Source organism: Xiphophorus maculatus, chromosome 22, assembly GCF_002775205.1.
Source record: "Xiphophorus maculatus strain JP 163 A chromosome 22, X_maculatus-5.0-male, whole genome shotgun sequence".
NCBI lineage: Eukaryota > Metazoa > Chordata > Actinopteri > Cyprinodontiformes > Poeciliidae > Xiphophorus > Xiphophorus maculatus.
In genome coordinates this window covers 25,082,988-25,101,273 of record NC_036464.1, presented here as the reverse complement: position 1 = coordinate 25,101,273, position 18,286 = coordinate 25,082,988, and the positions used below count along the sequence as shown (strand labels likewise).

General features: G+C 39.8%; 1 protein-coding gene across 3 annotated transcripts in view; it reads right to left on the bottom strand.

Annotated features, from left to right (window-relative positions):
• ltbp1 (latent transforming growth factor beta binding protein 1) overlaps window positions 1-18,286 on the bottom strand; it is an 80,401-nt gene that overhangs the window by 46,961 nt on the left and 15,154 nt on the right. For 2 of the 3 annotated variants that reach the window (XM_023326989.1, XM_023326991.1), the window contains exons 3-5: window positions 12,640-12,964; window positions 4,775-4,926; window positions 383-556 (exon numbers count right to left, since the gene is read on the bottom strand). In XM_023326989.1, coding sequence (XP_023182757.1) covers window positions 383-556; window positions 4,775-4,926; window positions 12,640-12,964 — 651 coding nt within the window. The remainder of the gene's footprint in view (window positions 1-382; window positions 557-4,774; window positions 4,927-12,639; window positions 12,965-18,286) is intronic. The other variant, XM_023326990.1, reaches the window with a different exon arrangement.

Sequence of the window (18,286 nt, the reverse complement as noted above, 5' to 3'; positions counted from 1 at the left end):
CACTGCTGTATTTGTAGTCTTAGTAATTCCTTGAGAGGCAGCTGTGTAAACTCTTGTCTGTCACTGTCTCACAGACACTTTAGCATGAAGGCAACTCAATTTTTGTCCTATACAAAAAGAAGAAATAGATTATATTTGCATATTTGAAAGTCATTGCATTTAGTTCTTAAAGAGAGAAATAAAAGCAGTTAAAATTGATTTTGGCAGTTCGCAGCTTTACAACATCAGAGACCGGCAATCATTCACAAATTCTCTGAGCAATGTCAACACAATTCAAATACTTTTCTTCCGTTGAGCTAAATCTTTGTTTTATGATTAGAGACGAGACAATGATCACTGATAATGGTGGAAACCAGAAGAAGCCAGAGTCAGGATCACCTACCTACTCTGAAGTTTGGCGCTGTCAGCGTGTCTGTGGCGTGGCCGTTCTCACTGATGATGGTGGTGGTGTTTCCCCTCTCACAGCTGTTGTGACATCTGCTTCCTACGCAGGTCACTTTGCAGATGGTGGGTGTGAAGACCACCTTGATCCTTCCTGTTTGGTTCCCCAGCGCTGCTGACAAAATGGAACAAACCAGAAGGAGGGAGAGCGGGAGTCTTGTTAGAGCCATAAGAAGCCGAATTACTCTCCGGTTGAATCTGGTCACTCAGAACTGCCGAGACAAAACAGTGAACTAAACTATGCTGTCATTAACATTTCTGGAAAACTTCAGAACGTGGATCCTCCTTCAAAGAGCTCGTGTTACTCCTCCCTCTCCACTTAATCCAAAAGCGTCTCCGAAATGTGAATGAGACGCAAGGAAAAAAGAAAATATGTGGGTGAGGTTAGCAAACAAAACTCCGAGCTGTTGTAAAACCCTTCATCAGAAGACTTGGACAAAACGACAAGCAACTTCTGCCCCTGTGTGCACACTTCTCCTTCTGGTGCCTGTTCCCCCTGTCTGGTTTTATTTCAGGTTCACTTAACTATCCTCAGAACTTCTTCCCCTCACATGAAAACTGAACGGCTCATCCTGAAAGCCAGAAATAAGACCGGGAAGAGCTTATCAACTCGTTTCCCCGTCTGCAGCGACTTTTCCCCACCCTCAGGAATGCCAGCCCACAGAACAAAAGGCCGGAAGAAAAGATACCTGAAGGCACATCATATCTACCTCACAGTTAGTTCATCTTTCTGTCCATTTTAGCATCAAAGGGTTCTTTGTTCTATTAAGTTTTGTTTTAATTCTCTCTGTTATCTTCACGTCTCTCTGCATTATTACAAATCTGTTCCCTGTGCGCTGATTCCTGGGTTCTGTGTGCCGGGTCCAAACCCCTGTCTCCACAGAGCTCTGCTGTGTCTGCGCCTGTCAGCTGGTTCACAGCACAATTATGAAATCAAGTTGAGCAGCCAGGGGAACATTTTACTGAATATTATGCAGTATTTAGAGAAGGATGCCTGATTTAAACATGATGTGTACAGGTGAGATCTTTACTAGAACAACACACAGGCCAAACATACCAACCGATTTTCATAACACACACTGGACTCACAAATTTTTCTCAAGCCCATAGTTTGTTGTTTTTTATTCCAGTGGGGGTTTTTTTTAGAGGTCTCAAGCCTCTAAAAAACTTTTCCTCATCACATGCATGTCATTTAGTCTGGTTTGCTGTTGGCTGGGATTTCAAACCTGTTCTTAAGCCTATTTTAACACTTCATCATCATGGAAAAAAGCAAACTGAATCCTGTGTGTTATTTTGAAAGTTTGTCAAATCTACTATTTATGTAACAGGAACAAAGTATTAATGTTTAAAGAACAATCGTAGAAACCTGTTAAAGTGACATTTCAGAATAAATCAAACAAAGTGCTTTTTTAACAACTCTTCATCTCTACATACTAGAGTTTGAGACTCTCTCCTCACTTAGTCATTCTGGAATTTCTATCACTAAAATATGTTATTAAATTAGTTACCTAATTTATTTTTTGTTACATTCAATTATCTTCAGTGGAAAAAATGACTGTATGCTCATTAACATTTTATTTATTTTCTTTTACATTTACACTTCTTTTGCATCTAGACCAGCGATTATTGGCTAAATATGAGCTTTGTATGTGGAGTTGCTCTTTATTTCTTGTTTCTCTTTAAAAAAAAATCGTAGGACAAAAATATTTCAAAAACAGTTTAAGTTTAATGACAAAAGATGAATAAAAAGTTAAAAGTGAAAACAATATGTTTAAAAAGATTTGTTTTCTTTTATACAAAAGAAATACTAGTTTCATATACTTTCAAGATTATTGCCACTATCTCAAGGATATGTAATTGTTTTTAAACGTAGGCGTTACTTCTCTCTTCTTATGCATTTATTTTATTTATTTCATTTTATTCATTTATTTTTAGTTTAAGCGGGTTTCAACTAAAGCAATTTCTCTGTCTCCCATCTGTCAGCCCAAAATATAGACTTTTCTGCACAACTTTGATTTCTTTACCAAACTACTGTGCCTACTATGTTGTTTCTGTATGTCATCTGTCTGTAAATATTTTAACTGAGGAATATTTTAATTTATTTATTCATGACGGTGTCAATTTTTTCTGTTTTTACAGTGAATGTCCTGTGACCTCTGCATGGCCGGCCTTGGCCAGGATTGTCTTGTGTATGATGTGTAAGATGTATGTCAAGCCACCATGTTGTAGAGAACAGTTCTTTTTTTCAGCAACATGGACATTTCAAGGACATCCTCAGCTCTGTTTTCCCTCCAGGTTAAACACCCTCTATGCTACCTAGCCACTCCCCATATCCTGGTCTTAATGTTTAGATCCTCACTGCACTTTGCATATGTTCAGAAGCAAAGCTGATGACTTGTGCTCCTGCCCAGGCTTGCTCTTGTTCCCGCCCCTCTCTTAAAGCCCCTGTCCCTCTTTCTGCCGCCTCTCTCATCTGTTTAAAAATGAGCAGAACTGAACCAAATGTTTATCCTCAGTGGGATTTTCCTGGTGAAATAAAAGGTTAAATAAAATATAAAACATGGGCCAGAAATAACCAGACGGAAAAGGTTTCATTTTTGTGATATGAGACAAAATAAGAAAAAATGCAGGAAATCCCAATAAATACAGAAAGGATCACAATGAGATCAATTTATTTATTTTATCTTTCTCTTGTCTTAGCGAGGTGTGTGTCTGAACGCCAGTGTGTTCTGCTCTCTCTGTGGCTCTCAGCTGTTTCACAGCACAATCATGGAGTGAAGCTGATGGCCATAGGAGCTTTGGACCCGGCACAGAGAGGCCAGCACCTTCTCAGGGGGCAAATACTTTCCCACAGGACTGTAGCCATTTTGAAATAAAACTGTGAGAATGAGTGAACATTTAGCAGCATCTTTGTTGGCTAAGTCAACAGGGCCATGTGTAGGAGACAGAGCTGACTGGTTGGGACACAATCAGAACAGTCATGTTTATCTCTCATACTAAATTCTGTCTTTGAAATGTGCTAAACTTCTCTAGATGAAAAATATGGAGCTATAATTAGGTTTGTCAGCAGTTCTCCAGGCAGATTCGTGTTCGCCCAGTGACAACATGTCAGAAATTCTTCTCACCACAGCAATGAGAAAACTTCCCTATCTACTGATTTCACATCTGTAAGTGTGTAGGTTTTGCACACGCCTCCTGCAGACTCTTAGCCTTGTCAAGCATATGGAAAGGAAGTCAGCAGAGTGTCTCAGACAAAAACACAGACATCAGCCAAGTTGAGAGCAGAAAGGATCACAATGAGATCCATCCAGTCTGCAGAGAGCAGAGAAAGCAGAGAGAAATCCCTTTACAGAAGTCTGGAAGAAATGTGTCTGGTGTTCTCTGGTACATTTATCGCTTTAGAGGTTAAAGGTTAACAGATCCGAGTCAATGCATTTCAGTAATTGATAATCAACAAGTGTGACCAGTTTGATCAAATTTTCTCCTGCTACTTTCCAACATTTCACCAGTTTCTGTTATTTTAACTTTCAACTGAGATACTTGCTGCCCACAACTTAAAATGCTATAAGAAGTATTCACCTCCTCTGATATTTTATCTCCTTATTGCTTTTAAAAATCAGTCATTATCAAACAAAATTGTTTTGTTTTTGCCAAAAGGCATTACCAACAAACCTTAAATGCCAAAGTGAAAAATGATTTCTACAAAATAATAAAATATGGAAGTGAAAATGTGTCAAGTAGACTCAAATTATGTTCTTTGACAAAATGTAAAGTATAAAGTAAAATGATTACCTCTCTGACAAAGTTATGTTTTACAAAAACCAAACAATGCTTCAGCTTCATTCAGACTCCAATAAGACTAGTCTGAACTCATTGCAGTTCAGACTAGTCTTATTACAGAAAACTAGTGAAATAACGCAAAAGAGACAGTCATGTACAACAGAACAGAAGTATGTATATTCTTTTTCAGGTCTTTACTCGTCTCAAATTCATTTTTAGATTAATAGATTATTAAATAGTTTAATTGAAGCGGCCCAGTTCAATATTTATTTTTTTTCCCCGATTTCAATATAAATTCTAATTGCTGGTGTTCATAAATCCTGCCTACAACTCCTGTTTGCATTGGCATTTATAAATACCAATCATTGATCAGAAATGCTTGTCAAGATTTCTGAAAAGTTAAAAACAACAGACATCACACTGTGTGGTGCATATATGAAGAGTAGCAGCTTAGGAAGTGCAAAGCAAACTGTCTGAAATTCCTGCAGAAAGTTGGTTTCCATGTATAAAACAAACCAAAACACTAAAAGCAGAAAGAAGAGGACCTGCTCACCATGGATGGAGTTGTGTCCCACCGTCAGAGGGATGGGGCGCTCAGGTTGGGGCTGAACATGCATCTGTGTGTGTGTGGTGTGTGTGTGGTAGTACTTGGGCTTGATGACGTATTGCTGGTTCAGTCCAGAGTGGATCGGCACAGGCCGGATTCTGGAGGGAAAAAAATAAGAACACAAATAAACAGAAACAGACAATCCATTTAACCAGTGCATAGAGAGGGAGTTAAAAAAATTCTACAAAGAGTAACATAAATAAAACTAAGTTACACGCAGATTTTCCTCAACAACATAAACAGTGAATCTGAATAAAGCAGGTGTTTTAGTTGTGGAGGTGGACAGAAAGCAGCTGCACTCACAGTCGTGATCAGTGACCAATCTACAGCAACACTTCCATTTAGTGAATCTTCTCCATATTTAAAGAATGCAGTTCTTTACCATGAGTTAGATGTTGTCAATTACTTTATAATCACTTTGTCAAGAGTTGCTAAATTCCTCTGGTTCTACCAACAGCAGTGTCACCAACCTTACCTTTTCAGTCTTAGGACTTGGAATGCTATCTGAACCACCGACAGAACAGAAGCTAAGAACTCGGTCCTCAAACATAGTGAAGCATCTAAGGACAGATACCAAACCCCATAACCATGCCAGGGTGCTGTGTGTGTGGGCGCGTGCGCGTGTGTGCATGATAGATCAAGAGACTAAAAATAAGAGGTAAAAACCGACCCCCCTAGGGACAAGGGTGTTAGAAAATGGATGAAATACTTCCATCCATCGGAAATACTTCCCAAGTAACGAAGGTCCTGTTGGGTATCACTCAAATACCCAACAGGACACAACATCCAGTGTTGTTCCCATCTGAATGCTCTGGGATACCAGTTCAATTAACAGAGCAATTTTAGTTGCTTGTCCAACATCTTTAACTTTCTATATATTTCTATATGTCCCTTATTTATCATGATTCGAGTGGAAATTAAGATTGTGGCTACAATAATCTGTTGGAAATTCAAACAACCAACTCACATTTAAAGATGATACTATATAGTAATAATGTTCCATATATGTTCTTTTTTTTCTCACAGAATGTTTTAAGCATATTAGTAGCTTTGTTTCTGCAGTGAATTCACAAAGCAAACAGCTTTCATGATATGCTAGCGGAAAAGGGTCGCAGATTGGATCTTATTATCTACATTTAGGTATGCTCAACTAAAATATGGTTTGCATACAGCACCTCTTGACATAATTGTATGAATCTGTGCCCATTATCATTAGGCCAGTTGTTGGTGGTCACAGATAATGACTGAGTTCATCCTCCTCCTCTACTATTAAGCGTTAAGCTACAAGGTGTTTCCCACTCTTTCTCCTCTCAGTCAGGTCACACAGGCCTTACCCACACTGTCTGTTAGCTACACACTGGATGCCAGGTCTTTGCTCAGCCAAACGGAGCATGTGCTCTGAATTGTGATCATGCACTCATGACATTAATGGAGATAAGCAGCTTATCTCAACTTAGTTACAGAGATCAGTCTCAGCATGAATGGTGGGAAAGAGTGATAGCCCATGTTCAGGGGAACCTGCGCCGTTGCCAGTGGATGAGGATGTGAACAGTGACTGGCCGTGTGCAACATCCCTTCATCAAACAAAGAGGAAGTACATTATTGTGGAAAACATACAGAGATTCTCTGACAACTCTAATCTCAACACTCTTCCATAAATCCACTCACCTCACAAATGTTATGAGACCATATGTTTATTTTTATTACTTATTTCATATTTTATCTCTGAATATTTGACCTAACAACACAGGAAGGTTTAACTCCTTAAACATATTTTTTATGCTATTATTATGATAGTCCAATTCCACAGAAAGTGACAGCTTCCATGCATGTAAAATGTTTTCACCTCACTTGGGTGTTTCAGACTTTAATTTCATTTATATATGAAATCCTGGTCTATGTAAATTGGGGTTTTGCAGCCATCTGACTGATTTGTACTTTTCACTGCTCTTAACTGTTGCAGATATAACACAATCCATCTATATCATGAATTGTCTTAATGCTTATGACAATATTATGAATTGTATGTTAATATCATTCATATGGCTACATAGTGTCAGTGTATTTAAAGGGACTTTTATTCGTCTTAGACCATGTGTAAAGTGTGATGGTGTCCATTAGTGTACATGTTGAGTTTTCTATGGATACAACTTCTGGTAAAGGAGTTGAAATAGTAGGCAAGGAGTATTAATCCAGTTGAATCCAAGCTCGCCCATCACTCTGGCTATGTTTCCATCCCGCTGTCGTGTGAATTTTGAGCAAACTTTTAAAAGGTTGTGAAAAAGAATATGCACATTAAGCATTTAACTAATCAACCAGGCTATGCAAAGTGTAATTTCATCAAATGTTGACACTACACATGGCGGCAACAAACAGGAAGTAGAGGTTGGAAACTAAGCCTGGTTCACACATCTCAGAAATGGAGAGAGGTTCTCAGAAATGTGTTGCTATTGGGCAAGTTGTCATTGCTCTGTCGGGTCAATTAGAATTGGTGATGTTTCATGCTGATAAAAGATTTACACGACTGATGGAAACAGTTGGTCATGGTCATGTGAGGTAAATATTATATTATTCAGCAAATGTATCTCCATCTCCCCTTTAGTGCATTAACCAACTAAAAGAAGCATAAAGACATTTTTGTGGTGCTGAGGAAGTTACTTCAAATTTAGCAGTTTCCATCAACCATAATGCGATACTTCAAAAAACACTGATGGAAACGAGGCTACTGTGGGTGATCTAATGCAAGAACAAAAGCATTATGGGCATGCAATGACTAGGATCCTACGGTATGAGGGTGGACGATTCTATATTCAGACACAAAGCACAGATGGTTGCTTTTATTACCTCAGTTTACAAGCTAACCATTCCCTTCCCAACATGATCTCAACACTTCAAAGCTAGCGACGAGGAAGTGAGTAACATCGTTTCACTGAAAGCCTGGTTGAGTTCTTCAGAGTTCTTCAATTTTTGAAGGTCTTTGACATGATCCAACTTCCTAATATAACCAAAAACCCTTGATGGAGAGTTTAAGAGAGATTAATTCAGCAGTGCAAGACACTAAGAATAACCCTGGGAGGATTTTTTCCCCCACATGGAGCAGGTTTTAATGCTAGCACTGCAATTGGATTTCACAACTAAGAAAAGCTAAACATTTGGTTTTGCGAGACCACTTGTTAAGGATAAATCAAATGCTCATCATTTTATAACCACATGAAGCACTGACTGCCATGTCGATAAGTGTAAATGGCATCTTTATAGGTGACTCAAGCTGGACGTGTTAGAGATCAAGAACTCCAGTAAGAAGGAGTTATCCAGTTTATAGTCTTTGCCAACAAATTATTTCAGCCTGAATATTTTATACAGTTTCTAAACAATGCAGCTCATTTATGGCTGCATTTTATTTATGACTCCCATCAAAGACATGAAATCACAAGAAGCAGAAATGCACCAAAGCTGGATATACTGACCAATGTTATAACAAGAGGAAAAAGAGGAGGAATAAGTCATTATAGCAAACATACATACACTTGTGAAGTTTTCATAATCCAGATTTCTTAAAAGGACAAAAAACTTTACAACTATATCAGATTTTCTGTTTTAAAATTGAATTGATCTTTGCAGCACTACTGAGCAGCTTTCATGAAAGGCCAACTCTGCAGCTTCAGACTTCTGTACAAATAATTGTCCTAAAGCTGCAGGCCATATCAAGCAACAAGTCAGTGCTTTTATTCTGGTGGGAAATAGAAGCAGGTTATTCTCACCTTTAAGGAATGAATGAATGAGCACACATACTCTGAGCTGCAGGATTTGACTTGTGCAGCTGAACCAAAGTGACAGCCATTATAAAAGCATTAGCCTGTCGCCCATGATTTATGGACTGGACAGAGATCTTTGAGAAGCATTCTTCACCACATTCACCTTCATAAGCACCCAAAACCAAATGGGAGTTGGATTAGAGTGGCACCAATAGCTCAGTGTAATTGTTGATCCTTGTGCTGACACAAAACACTTCCCTTGGACATTTTGTCTCCACCCTTTAGTTCACAACCTTTCTTCTTTTTTCTAACTGCTGGCCAAACATGTTTTTATTCCCTTGACCAGTGAGTTAAAAAAATATATTGTTTGAAAAATGACTCTAAATGTTAGTAATGTACATGCTTAAGTTACTCTTGGACCACAGAGAGGAAACTATCAATGAATGAGACATATGCATTAGGTAGTTATGGTAAAAGGAATGTACACCTCTGTTCAATTTCAGGACACCGGTACAAAATAAAAAGCATTTGTTCTTTACCAGGTAATGAAATTATTTAAATCTAACTTCAAATGTTTCTTACCGTTGTATATTAAACAAATAAAGCCAAAATAACAAAAGCTAAGAGCGACTGTTCTTTACATTTCTTCAGTTTCTGCACAGGTCTCTTAAGGCTATTGATATAGTTCAGAAAGACCCAAGACGTCTTTGTTTCAAGATATGGATTACTTTCTTAAATATGCTTATTTTTGTCTTCTACCTCTGCCCCCATCCTGCTTTGAGGCCTACATGTGAGACAAATTGTGAGTTTTTGTGCCTTCACAGAAAAATCCAGCTAGGAATAGAACTACTGGGTACTGAGCTCTACCTGTGGTACCTCAGGGTGCTTCATTTAGTTTTAGTTATTTTAGTTGTGAATTTTTATTATAAAGATTTGTATTTTGTGTTTTGCTAATAATGTGCCAAAGCAACTGTAAAACTAAGTGTGCATTCACACCAGCCCTGTTCAAACTTTAGCTCCTTTGCCTAAGAAAATCCAGTTGTTTGCTGAGGTGTGAACGTGCAATCAAAGTTGACAAACTCTGGCTCGCTTACAAAACTAGGTCTCAGTCCGGTTGAAGTGAACTCTGATGCGGTTTGAGGGCATGTGTGAATGCCAAATGGACTGGAGACCACTCCAAAAGCACGAAGACAACTGCAGGGCATTCTGGGTAAACGCAGCCAAAACAAACATGTGTCTAGCGCTAGCGGGAGAAAAGGCTTGTCGTCTTTTGCCAAAGAAAAAACAACCACTAAAATCTGATGCTACTCCATTTATGTTTATATTTTCTGAAGAAGAAGGTTGCGCTCGGTGTCTTCTCCAGAGGCCTTTGTGTTGTTTCCTTCAGTGGTTTTTGGCGCAGCACCACCACAAGGAACAAATGTTGCAACTTCGATTGCCAATCGAACCGAGTCTACCGGACTACCAGGTGTGAGAGCACCCTAACTGAACCCTACAAACACTTCAGTACTCTACAGCTACTGTAGTTTCTAACCTTGTCCCAGACCTTGTTAAACAGCTGTTCACTCACTTGTTGTACAACTTTTCTTGCAAAAGACGGATTTTAAAAGGTTAGCAACTGTAACAGAGGACACTCTCTGCTGGCCAGGAATTTACTACCTGGCTGAAACATTATCCTGAGGAAAGGTTTTCTACCAGTTATTGTCTGGAGCTTTTACAATAAAACACAGGGAACATGTGCTCTCTGTGCAAAATAAATCTTTTCTGCAAACAAGGAGCAGCTTTCAACCAGATCTGGTAGCGATTACTTGTGCCTTGTACGAAACCCAGACATCTCAGAACACAGAAATCACATTCATCCACATGCTTCACATCATCATGTGATGTGCGCCAGCATTAATGAGACACCGCGCCGGGTCCCTGACAATGTTTCCATTAACAAACCGGCTCGGAGCAGAAAAGTGGGGAATTGCTTTCGCACCCATTACGTCCACAAACTGGACCTGACAAGATGTTGGAGCATTTTCACCGTGCACACTCTCCAGTCATCTGCATTACTTACAGTCAAAACAAACCAACAGCGAACCGCAGCAGGAGCTAATAGCGCTTCAGCTCCATGTGTGAAGGAGCGGGGAGCCAGTTTTAGCCCTGATGGATGATGAAATGAGTTGGCAGGCCAACCTTAGTAAGACAGCCCAGGTTATAAAAAACCGAACTAAATATTCTCTGTGCTTCTATTAGCAACAGCTAGCTTGCATTTGCAGTATTCACCATCCTACTGGACACCATGCTGAAATCCAGGGATGAAGCCTGATGTCAGCAAGAGGTGACGTCTGTGACAGAAAGGTTTTGAGCTGTAAATTATTTTCTACATACCAGCTCATAAGTTCCCTGACAATATTTAATCTTCTTCTGTCAGCTGCGTCTCTTAGGGGTCACGGCAGCAGATCTTCTGCTGTCATGTCATCCTACCCCCTCTGCCATACTAACCCTCTGCATGTCCTGAGGTTTAATCTCTTCCGATTAAACCTGAACATCTTCAGCTTTGCTGTCCTTTTTGTGCCGCTATCTCCAAATCATACATTACAGCAGGTCGTATTAACATCTAGTAAATCCTTCCGCTCCTGCAGTTATTATTCTGTCAAAAATCTGCCAATTATCATGCAAATGTCAAACAAACTTTTGAAATGTTGCAAAATAAAAATAGAAAATGCAAATTACGAGTGCTTCCATTTACTGGTTTGAAGCAGAACAACCAGTCCACGCAAAGCGAAGGCTCTCACCACCGAACTGGAGGGTTAAACTTAGAAATTTCTCTACGTTTCAAGCCTCTGATAAGGCACAGACCTACCAGTGGATGGGAAAGTTAAGTACATCAGAACTTATTCGACATCAACTTTCTTAGTGGAAAAGCCAAAAACATCCTCAAGTCATAAATTGAGGAAGTAATTTTAAAATTTCTAATGCGTAACTTCAGAATGAGCACAAAAAAATGGTTAATGGAAACACAGCCTGCACAATCATCTTCATCCCTTATGCTGCTTTTTGCTTTAGATGACTGAACCTCAGGGAAAAAAACTCATTCACCGTCAGCACCTCGGCCTAACTGAGGTGCCTCCATCTCATTCACACACACTTTTTGTCCTGCAGCTTCCTACTCTTACTGCAGATCACAGCGTCATCTGTAAACATCATAGTCTCTTTGGACTCCTGCCTGACCTCATGCTTGAATCTGTTCATCACCACCGCAAACAACAGGAGGCTCAGAGCTGAACCCTGATGTAATCCCAAACCCTCCTACTCCGTTGTCTCACTGGTGAAAAACTTCTTATGTAAAACGTATTTAAGGTCATTTTCATTTAAAAAAAGTTTTAAAGTATTTATTTTTTAAATTATCATTATGTTGTGACAGCATAGAACAGGTAATTGGTGGGGGAAAAAAATAAAATAAGTCAAGCTCCTCTGCCTTCTCCCAGTGCTCCCAGTACTAGCTGCAAAAATACACCACTCAGTCAGAAGCAACCGATCAGAGCAGTCACTTTCTTGCTCTCTGCTTTGCTACAGCTAGTTCACCACAACATAGCCTGGTTTAAATGCTTAGGCTAGTTAGCATACCTACCGATGATGGCAGATAAATGACTTTTCTGTTGTGGTGAGTCGTTTCTCCACCATTACCACATTGAGGCTCCTACAGGAAGTTGATCGACGGCGATAAGACCTCCTTCCTGGCTCTGATTGGTTGTTTAGGAACTCGAGCGGTGCATTTTTGCAGACTTCGATAGTAGCACTGGAAGAGCTGGATTTCTCATTGAATGAGATTGTTTGTCTCATATCGTACTGTCACGCCGTGGTGACAGTTTCAAGGACTTTTGTAAAAGTTACATACTGCAAGTGTGAATTAACTAAATGTAACTGTGAGCACTTACTTCAGCAGTAAGTTTAATAGTGGAAGACTACAGTGAATTTCTCCATGAGTCAGTAAGTGAAAGTGTTGAAGTTGGTAAAGCACAAGGAACACACAGCATAATAAAGCTTAAATCAAAGAGCAATACTTACTGCTGCTGGATATGTTGCTGGATGTATTGGGGTCTGACAAACTGGGGGGCCGCCTTGACAGTTAACTTCATCTGGGCCAAGTTATTAGTGGAGGTGTAGCTGTTAGGTGGCACTTGCTGAGGTATGGGCCTCTGTGGCACCACACTGTTTCCATTCGTGTGACCGTTAGTGTGACCATTAGTGGGTTCGCTCCCAGGCACCACTGGGCTGGAGTGAGCCGGCACCGGGGTCTGCTCACAGGCTTTCCCCTTGGAGCCCAGTTTGCAGACGCAGAGCTGGGGCCTGAGGCACATTCCTCCGTTCTGGCACGGAGGGAAGCAGTTGGCTGCATTACAGAAGGAAACAGAGCAGAAGCAGAGAGAAAGAGAACGAACGAGATTGAGTCAGGATGGTAGGAGATTATCCACTGAAAATTACAAGATACAAAACACTTTCACAATGATTTTATAAAATCTATACAAATGTACAGCTTTACTTTCTGCTGATAAAACCAGGTTGATTGTACACGAAACAAAATGTCTTCATCAAACCTTCTGAAAATGGAGGTACATACAACAAACTAAATCTATTTATGCATCCACTGTTCCTAAATCATCTTGTCCATTTGATCTTCTGTAGATGTTATAATTTGTAATAATAGTGAGATTCTGGGAGCTTTCCTTCCTATCCATCATGTACTTTCACTGTGTTCTCACCGTTTAATCAATGTGATATACACTGTTGTCTGACTTCTTTATACTCTACTCATACATTGGAAAATATACATTAGTCATTTTTAGAACTGCACAATATGATGAATTGCTATATTGCAAGTGTCATGCATTCAGGCCCGGCAGATTTATGATATATCTGGCTACTTAGGGCCTTAACTGATTTTTATACACTCTGTTCTGCTTGTTCCTAAATCTGTGCTGTTCTGAGAGCTATGATTTTTTTCCAGGTGTCTGTTTGAACCACTTCTCCTGTCTGGGGGTCACCTGGCTTTCTCCAGCTCTTAGATCAGCCCTCTGTGTTTGGACGCTTTATCCTGTTCCCTTTCCATGATGTTTCCTACATTTGGGATGGCCGCATCGATCATAAACTCATAATCTCTGATGCTGATCAACGACCACAATGCCTGCTAGGTTTGTGTCTGAAAGGATCTCAGGAACTGAAATAAAGCAACTTTTTGATAATATTCGTATTTATTTAAAACAAACCCGATTATATGCATCTCTGAAATTGTCCTCATCTACTGGTTAATGAAAAGCATAGATCCCACAACTTCAAACCCGCTACAGGAAATCATAACCACTACTACTAACTGATTGTAGCTATGCAGTACCTGTTATGAAATTTTGGGCTTATGTGTGCATCTGTGTGTGTGTCACGGGAGAGTCTGTAATTACTAGCATTACTCTCCCCAGGCAGATTATAGGGGTATCCATTTTTCAACTACAAAGCCAATCTCACCAGACGACATGGCAGACATTCACACACTGGTCAAACTACACAAAGAGAGTGAGATAACACTCTTACTATTCATTGCAAATGTCTAAAATTCAGTTATTTCCGAACTAAAGCCATCACCCCTGAACTAACCCGGCAGGGATTCAGGAAACCTCCTCACCGCACAAAACATTCAATGAAATGATTTTAATGAACACTAAAACTGGAAAACACCCTTTCAAGTCAGCAACCTCAAAAAGATATGACTGTGCTTGAAGTCAGCAGGAGGAATGACTCAGAAAGAGCTCGGTCTTCCTCTCTCTCCCACAGGGGTGTGTCACCCCACACTGGGCTTGTTAGCCTAATTGGTGACGTTGAGATTTGTGAAAATGATTAATGAGGGGAAAACTAAATAGCTGCAGAGAGGCATCTGGCGAATGAACAAAGTTACTCCCTCTGCAGTTGGGCTCCTCCTTTTCTGAAGCCTCAGTCTGATCTAAGCTGATAAATGTGTTCCAGTTTTCCCCACAGTTACCCGCCACAGGAAGCAGTCCAACCGATGAGACGCTCTGGATTTTTGGCGTACAATATCTGTGTGCAAAGTGATAGCTTTATTTTTTTATTTTTTTAAAAATGAATATGAACTAAAATATGGGCTACAAGCAGGGTGGGAAGTTCCAGTGTAATTAAGCAATGAAACTCCACCCGGGGTTTGTAGCCTGTATGAGGCAATTTCCCACCGAGGAGCAGCAGTGTGTCTCAGTGCGTCTAAGAATACAGCGGTGACACACCAGAATACTCTGAGGAGGTCTGGAAGCACAGTTCCTCCTTGGTTTGGGTTGGTTTGCACCAGTCAGTCTTTTTGGACCCGACTGGTTTTCAATATTCTTTGAAAGTTCACCTGCTGGGTCCTGATTTGGTCACTTTCAGTTTGCTTTGTAAGGACTATAACACAAACACACTCATCAGCATAGCTCAACTATAACTACAGTAATTGCAACAAAAAACAAACAAACTGAGACAAGAACAAGAACGGTGTTGCTAAAATAAAATATTTATCATAGACTCTAAATCAGGGGTGTCAAACTCCAGTCCTCGAGGGCCGCAGTCCTGCAACTTTTAGATGTGCCTCTGCTGCACCACACCTGAATAGAATAATTAGGTCATTAGCCAGGCTCTGGAGAACTGATCTACACAAGGAGGAGGTAATTAAGCCATTTCATTCCAGTGTTTTGTACCTGTGGCACATCTAAAAACTGCAGGACAGCGGCCCTCGAGGACTGGAGTTTGAGACCCCTGCTCTAAATCTTTATTTGTGCAACTGAGTCCAAACAAATGTTTGTCTGTTAAGACAATAATCCATTATTGTTCGTGAACCTCCAAAAATCTGAAGGTGCACAAACAGGCACCAAATTTGGAAATAACTGTGAAATAACTGTGTGTGAAGCCAACTGCCAGGTGCAGGACGCGTGCGCACCCCCTATGTTCCCATTTTAACGCATCAACTGTGAACCTAGCTTAATCGTCTTTACTGTTACTGGTGTATAAAAAAATCCCTCTCTAAAATAAACAGCTCTTTAGCCTGGTGGGAGGGCATGTAATGCCTGGTGTCCCATCAGGCTTATAATACACTAGGGGAAACCCTGTTTGCATCATCTGTAATAGTAGTGAGAAATTAAAATTGCCCTCCGTCACTTTAAGAATCTCTACCCTCTCCAACTCTCCCCCGTCACATCATCACAACAACGCTTCTCCATGCCGTCCATTAATGTTGTTTACAACCGTTCTTTGGAGCCTGGTAGTTTGGATGACGAGCTCAGCAGATGTGTTGTCGGCAAAGCAAGGGAAATAAATATTATGCTTTCTAAACATAGACCCCAGTGACAGAATGTATAGAGAAAATAAATTGAGACCAACAATGGATCCTTGAGGTACTCCACAACAAATGGGTCCTGAGGAAGAGGAATATTCTCCCATAGACACACAAAGAAAGACTGGATAAAATCTGATCCACACTAAAACTAAGCTGTTGAGACTAACAGTGTTCTCCAGGCTTGATAAATGAATACTGTGATTGACCAAACCAAAGGCAGCGCTTGGGCCTAAAGGAGCTAAAACAACTGAGCGACCTGAGTCAATAGTTAAGAGGAGATCATTAAGAGCTCTCAGCAGTCCTGGCTCTGTGCTATGGTGGAATTTAAAACCAGATTGAAATTCTTTGCCAACACTATGAGCATTTAAAAAGGTCTGCAGTTGATTAAAAACAGTCTTTTCTACAATCCTGGACAAAAAAGGTAATTTGGAAATTGGCCTGCAGTTACAAGGAACATTAGGATCAAAATTCAAACATGCTGCATGTTTGAGTGCAGCTGTTACACAGCTGGACAGCAAAACGTGTTTTAAAATGTGAAAATTTCTCAGACTGGTGATGTGAAGAATCCCTGACAGGACAGGCAGATGTTAGGTGGCTCTATCTTGTAATTTGTACTTCAAGGTTTTTAATATTCTTATGTTTGAGAGTTTGCAGTATAATGTTTTCTATGTTCTGTTTGTGAGTTTTATAATGATTACCAATGACTTTTTTTTTCCTTTCTTTTGATTAACAGATTATCAATTAGGTAGCAAAAAGTGCTTAATATGAGCTTTTTTAATTTTAGTTTAGTTTTTACAAAATTTGAACCTGGTGAAATAAAACCTGCCACTTGAGGAGTTCTGGGTGAAACATTTTCATAAAGTTTCTCTTTTTTATCTTAAATGGAAAACGCATATATTTTTTTGTACCGTTTTGGTGTAATTAGTGTCCTGATTGTTTTCTTTCAGCAAAATGGCCTCTTTTTGAGTCTGTATACTCCAGTTAAGGATAAGTAGATGTGGATGATTATATGTGCCTAACCGGATTTATCTGTGGGAATAAATGTGGGCTTTAAAAAATTTGTTCATTACCGAAAATCTTCAAGTCTTCTTAATTCTTCAGTATCGGTAAATATTGTTTTAAAAAATGCGTATGTCCAGTTATGTTAGAAAAAAACTGCAGGCCATGTAGGATAATCTGTAAAGTTCCACCGAAACAACAGGAGGCTGTTTGAGCCTCTGTTATTCTATTCAAAGAAGAGATAATCATTCAAACCTCAGAGAGATTTTTTTCTCTTTTCGGTCTCTTGAAATAATCCACACATATTGTCTGGATATTCTAACAAGGTTAGAACTATGAAGAGATGGACAAACACTGAAAGGTGTAACATTGAAAGTTCATTTTAGAAGCAGCTGCAGCTCAACCAGAATGTCTGCCTGTGTTTTCAGGATAGTTGGGTTACACCCATCTTTCACAACAGGATTACCTCAAAAATTAAAAATGACCTCACTGCTGTGGATCTCCCCAGCCCCCAATACACCCTCTGATTTACATTAATATTTTTGAAATAGCAGTGCTGCAAATGCTCCACCTTGGTTGAAGCCTTTCTTCTCCGGCTAATGTAAATATTTTTCCCCACCCACCCCCAGGCTGCTGGGCCCAGTCTCTCAGGTCAGCTACTTAAAGGCTCAGCTTGGTAGTGATGGGGAAGCAGTATGGACTGGTAATTAGCTTGAGACAGGAAATGCATCAAGCCACTTTTGATGGTTGTTTTAAATGTCATTGGTACAACAGCTTGATGTTCCTAAGAACAGGAAGGAAAATTGCTCAGACTTTGGAGCAAATACAACAGCCAGTTTCACCTTGCGTGTGGCGAGGACAGATGTTTGCTGAATTCAAAAGTAGGTAGAAGGGGGAAAGGTATGACATCAATATATGAGGTACTGAATTCCATATTATCTGAGTCACTGCTGGCCCCCAGGAGCTCAGATAGACCCAAAAATAAGAAGAGCCTGTTGAGAATTTCTGTGCCTCATTAAAGCTCCGGATGGAGGAAATGCTTATCTTCCCACCAGACAGGAGTGACATTATAAAAAAGAAATCTAAAAATAAATAAAGCTCTTCTTTTGTTAAAGATATGTACTCTGATGATGTCACATAATAACCAAGTGCTTATGAGACAATGAAAACCAGGATTCAGCTAACAGAGTAGTATCGTAAGACACACACAGAAACACAACAGACAATAAAAAGTAGTCTATAGTCTACTTGAAATATAATTACAAAAAGAAGAAGAAAGAGAAGAAAAAACCTGGAAGTGAGGAGAGGATCAGCTTAGAGTAAAAGAAAAGCTCAAAAACGTTTGTG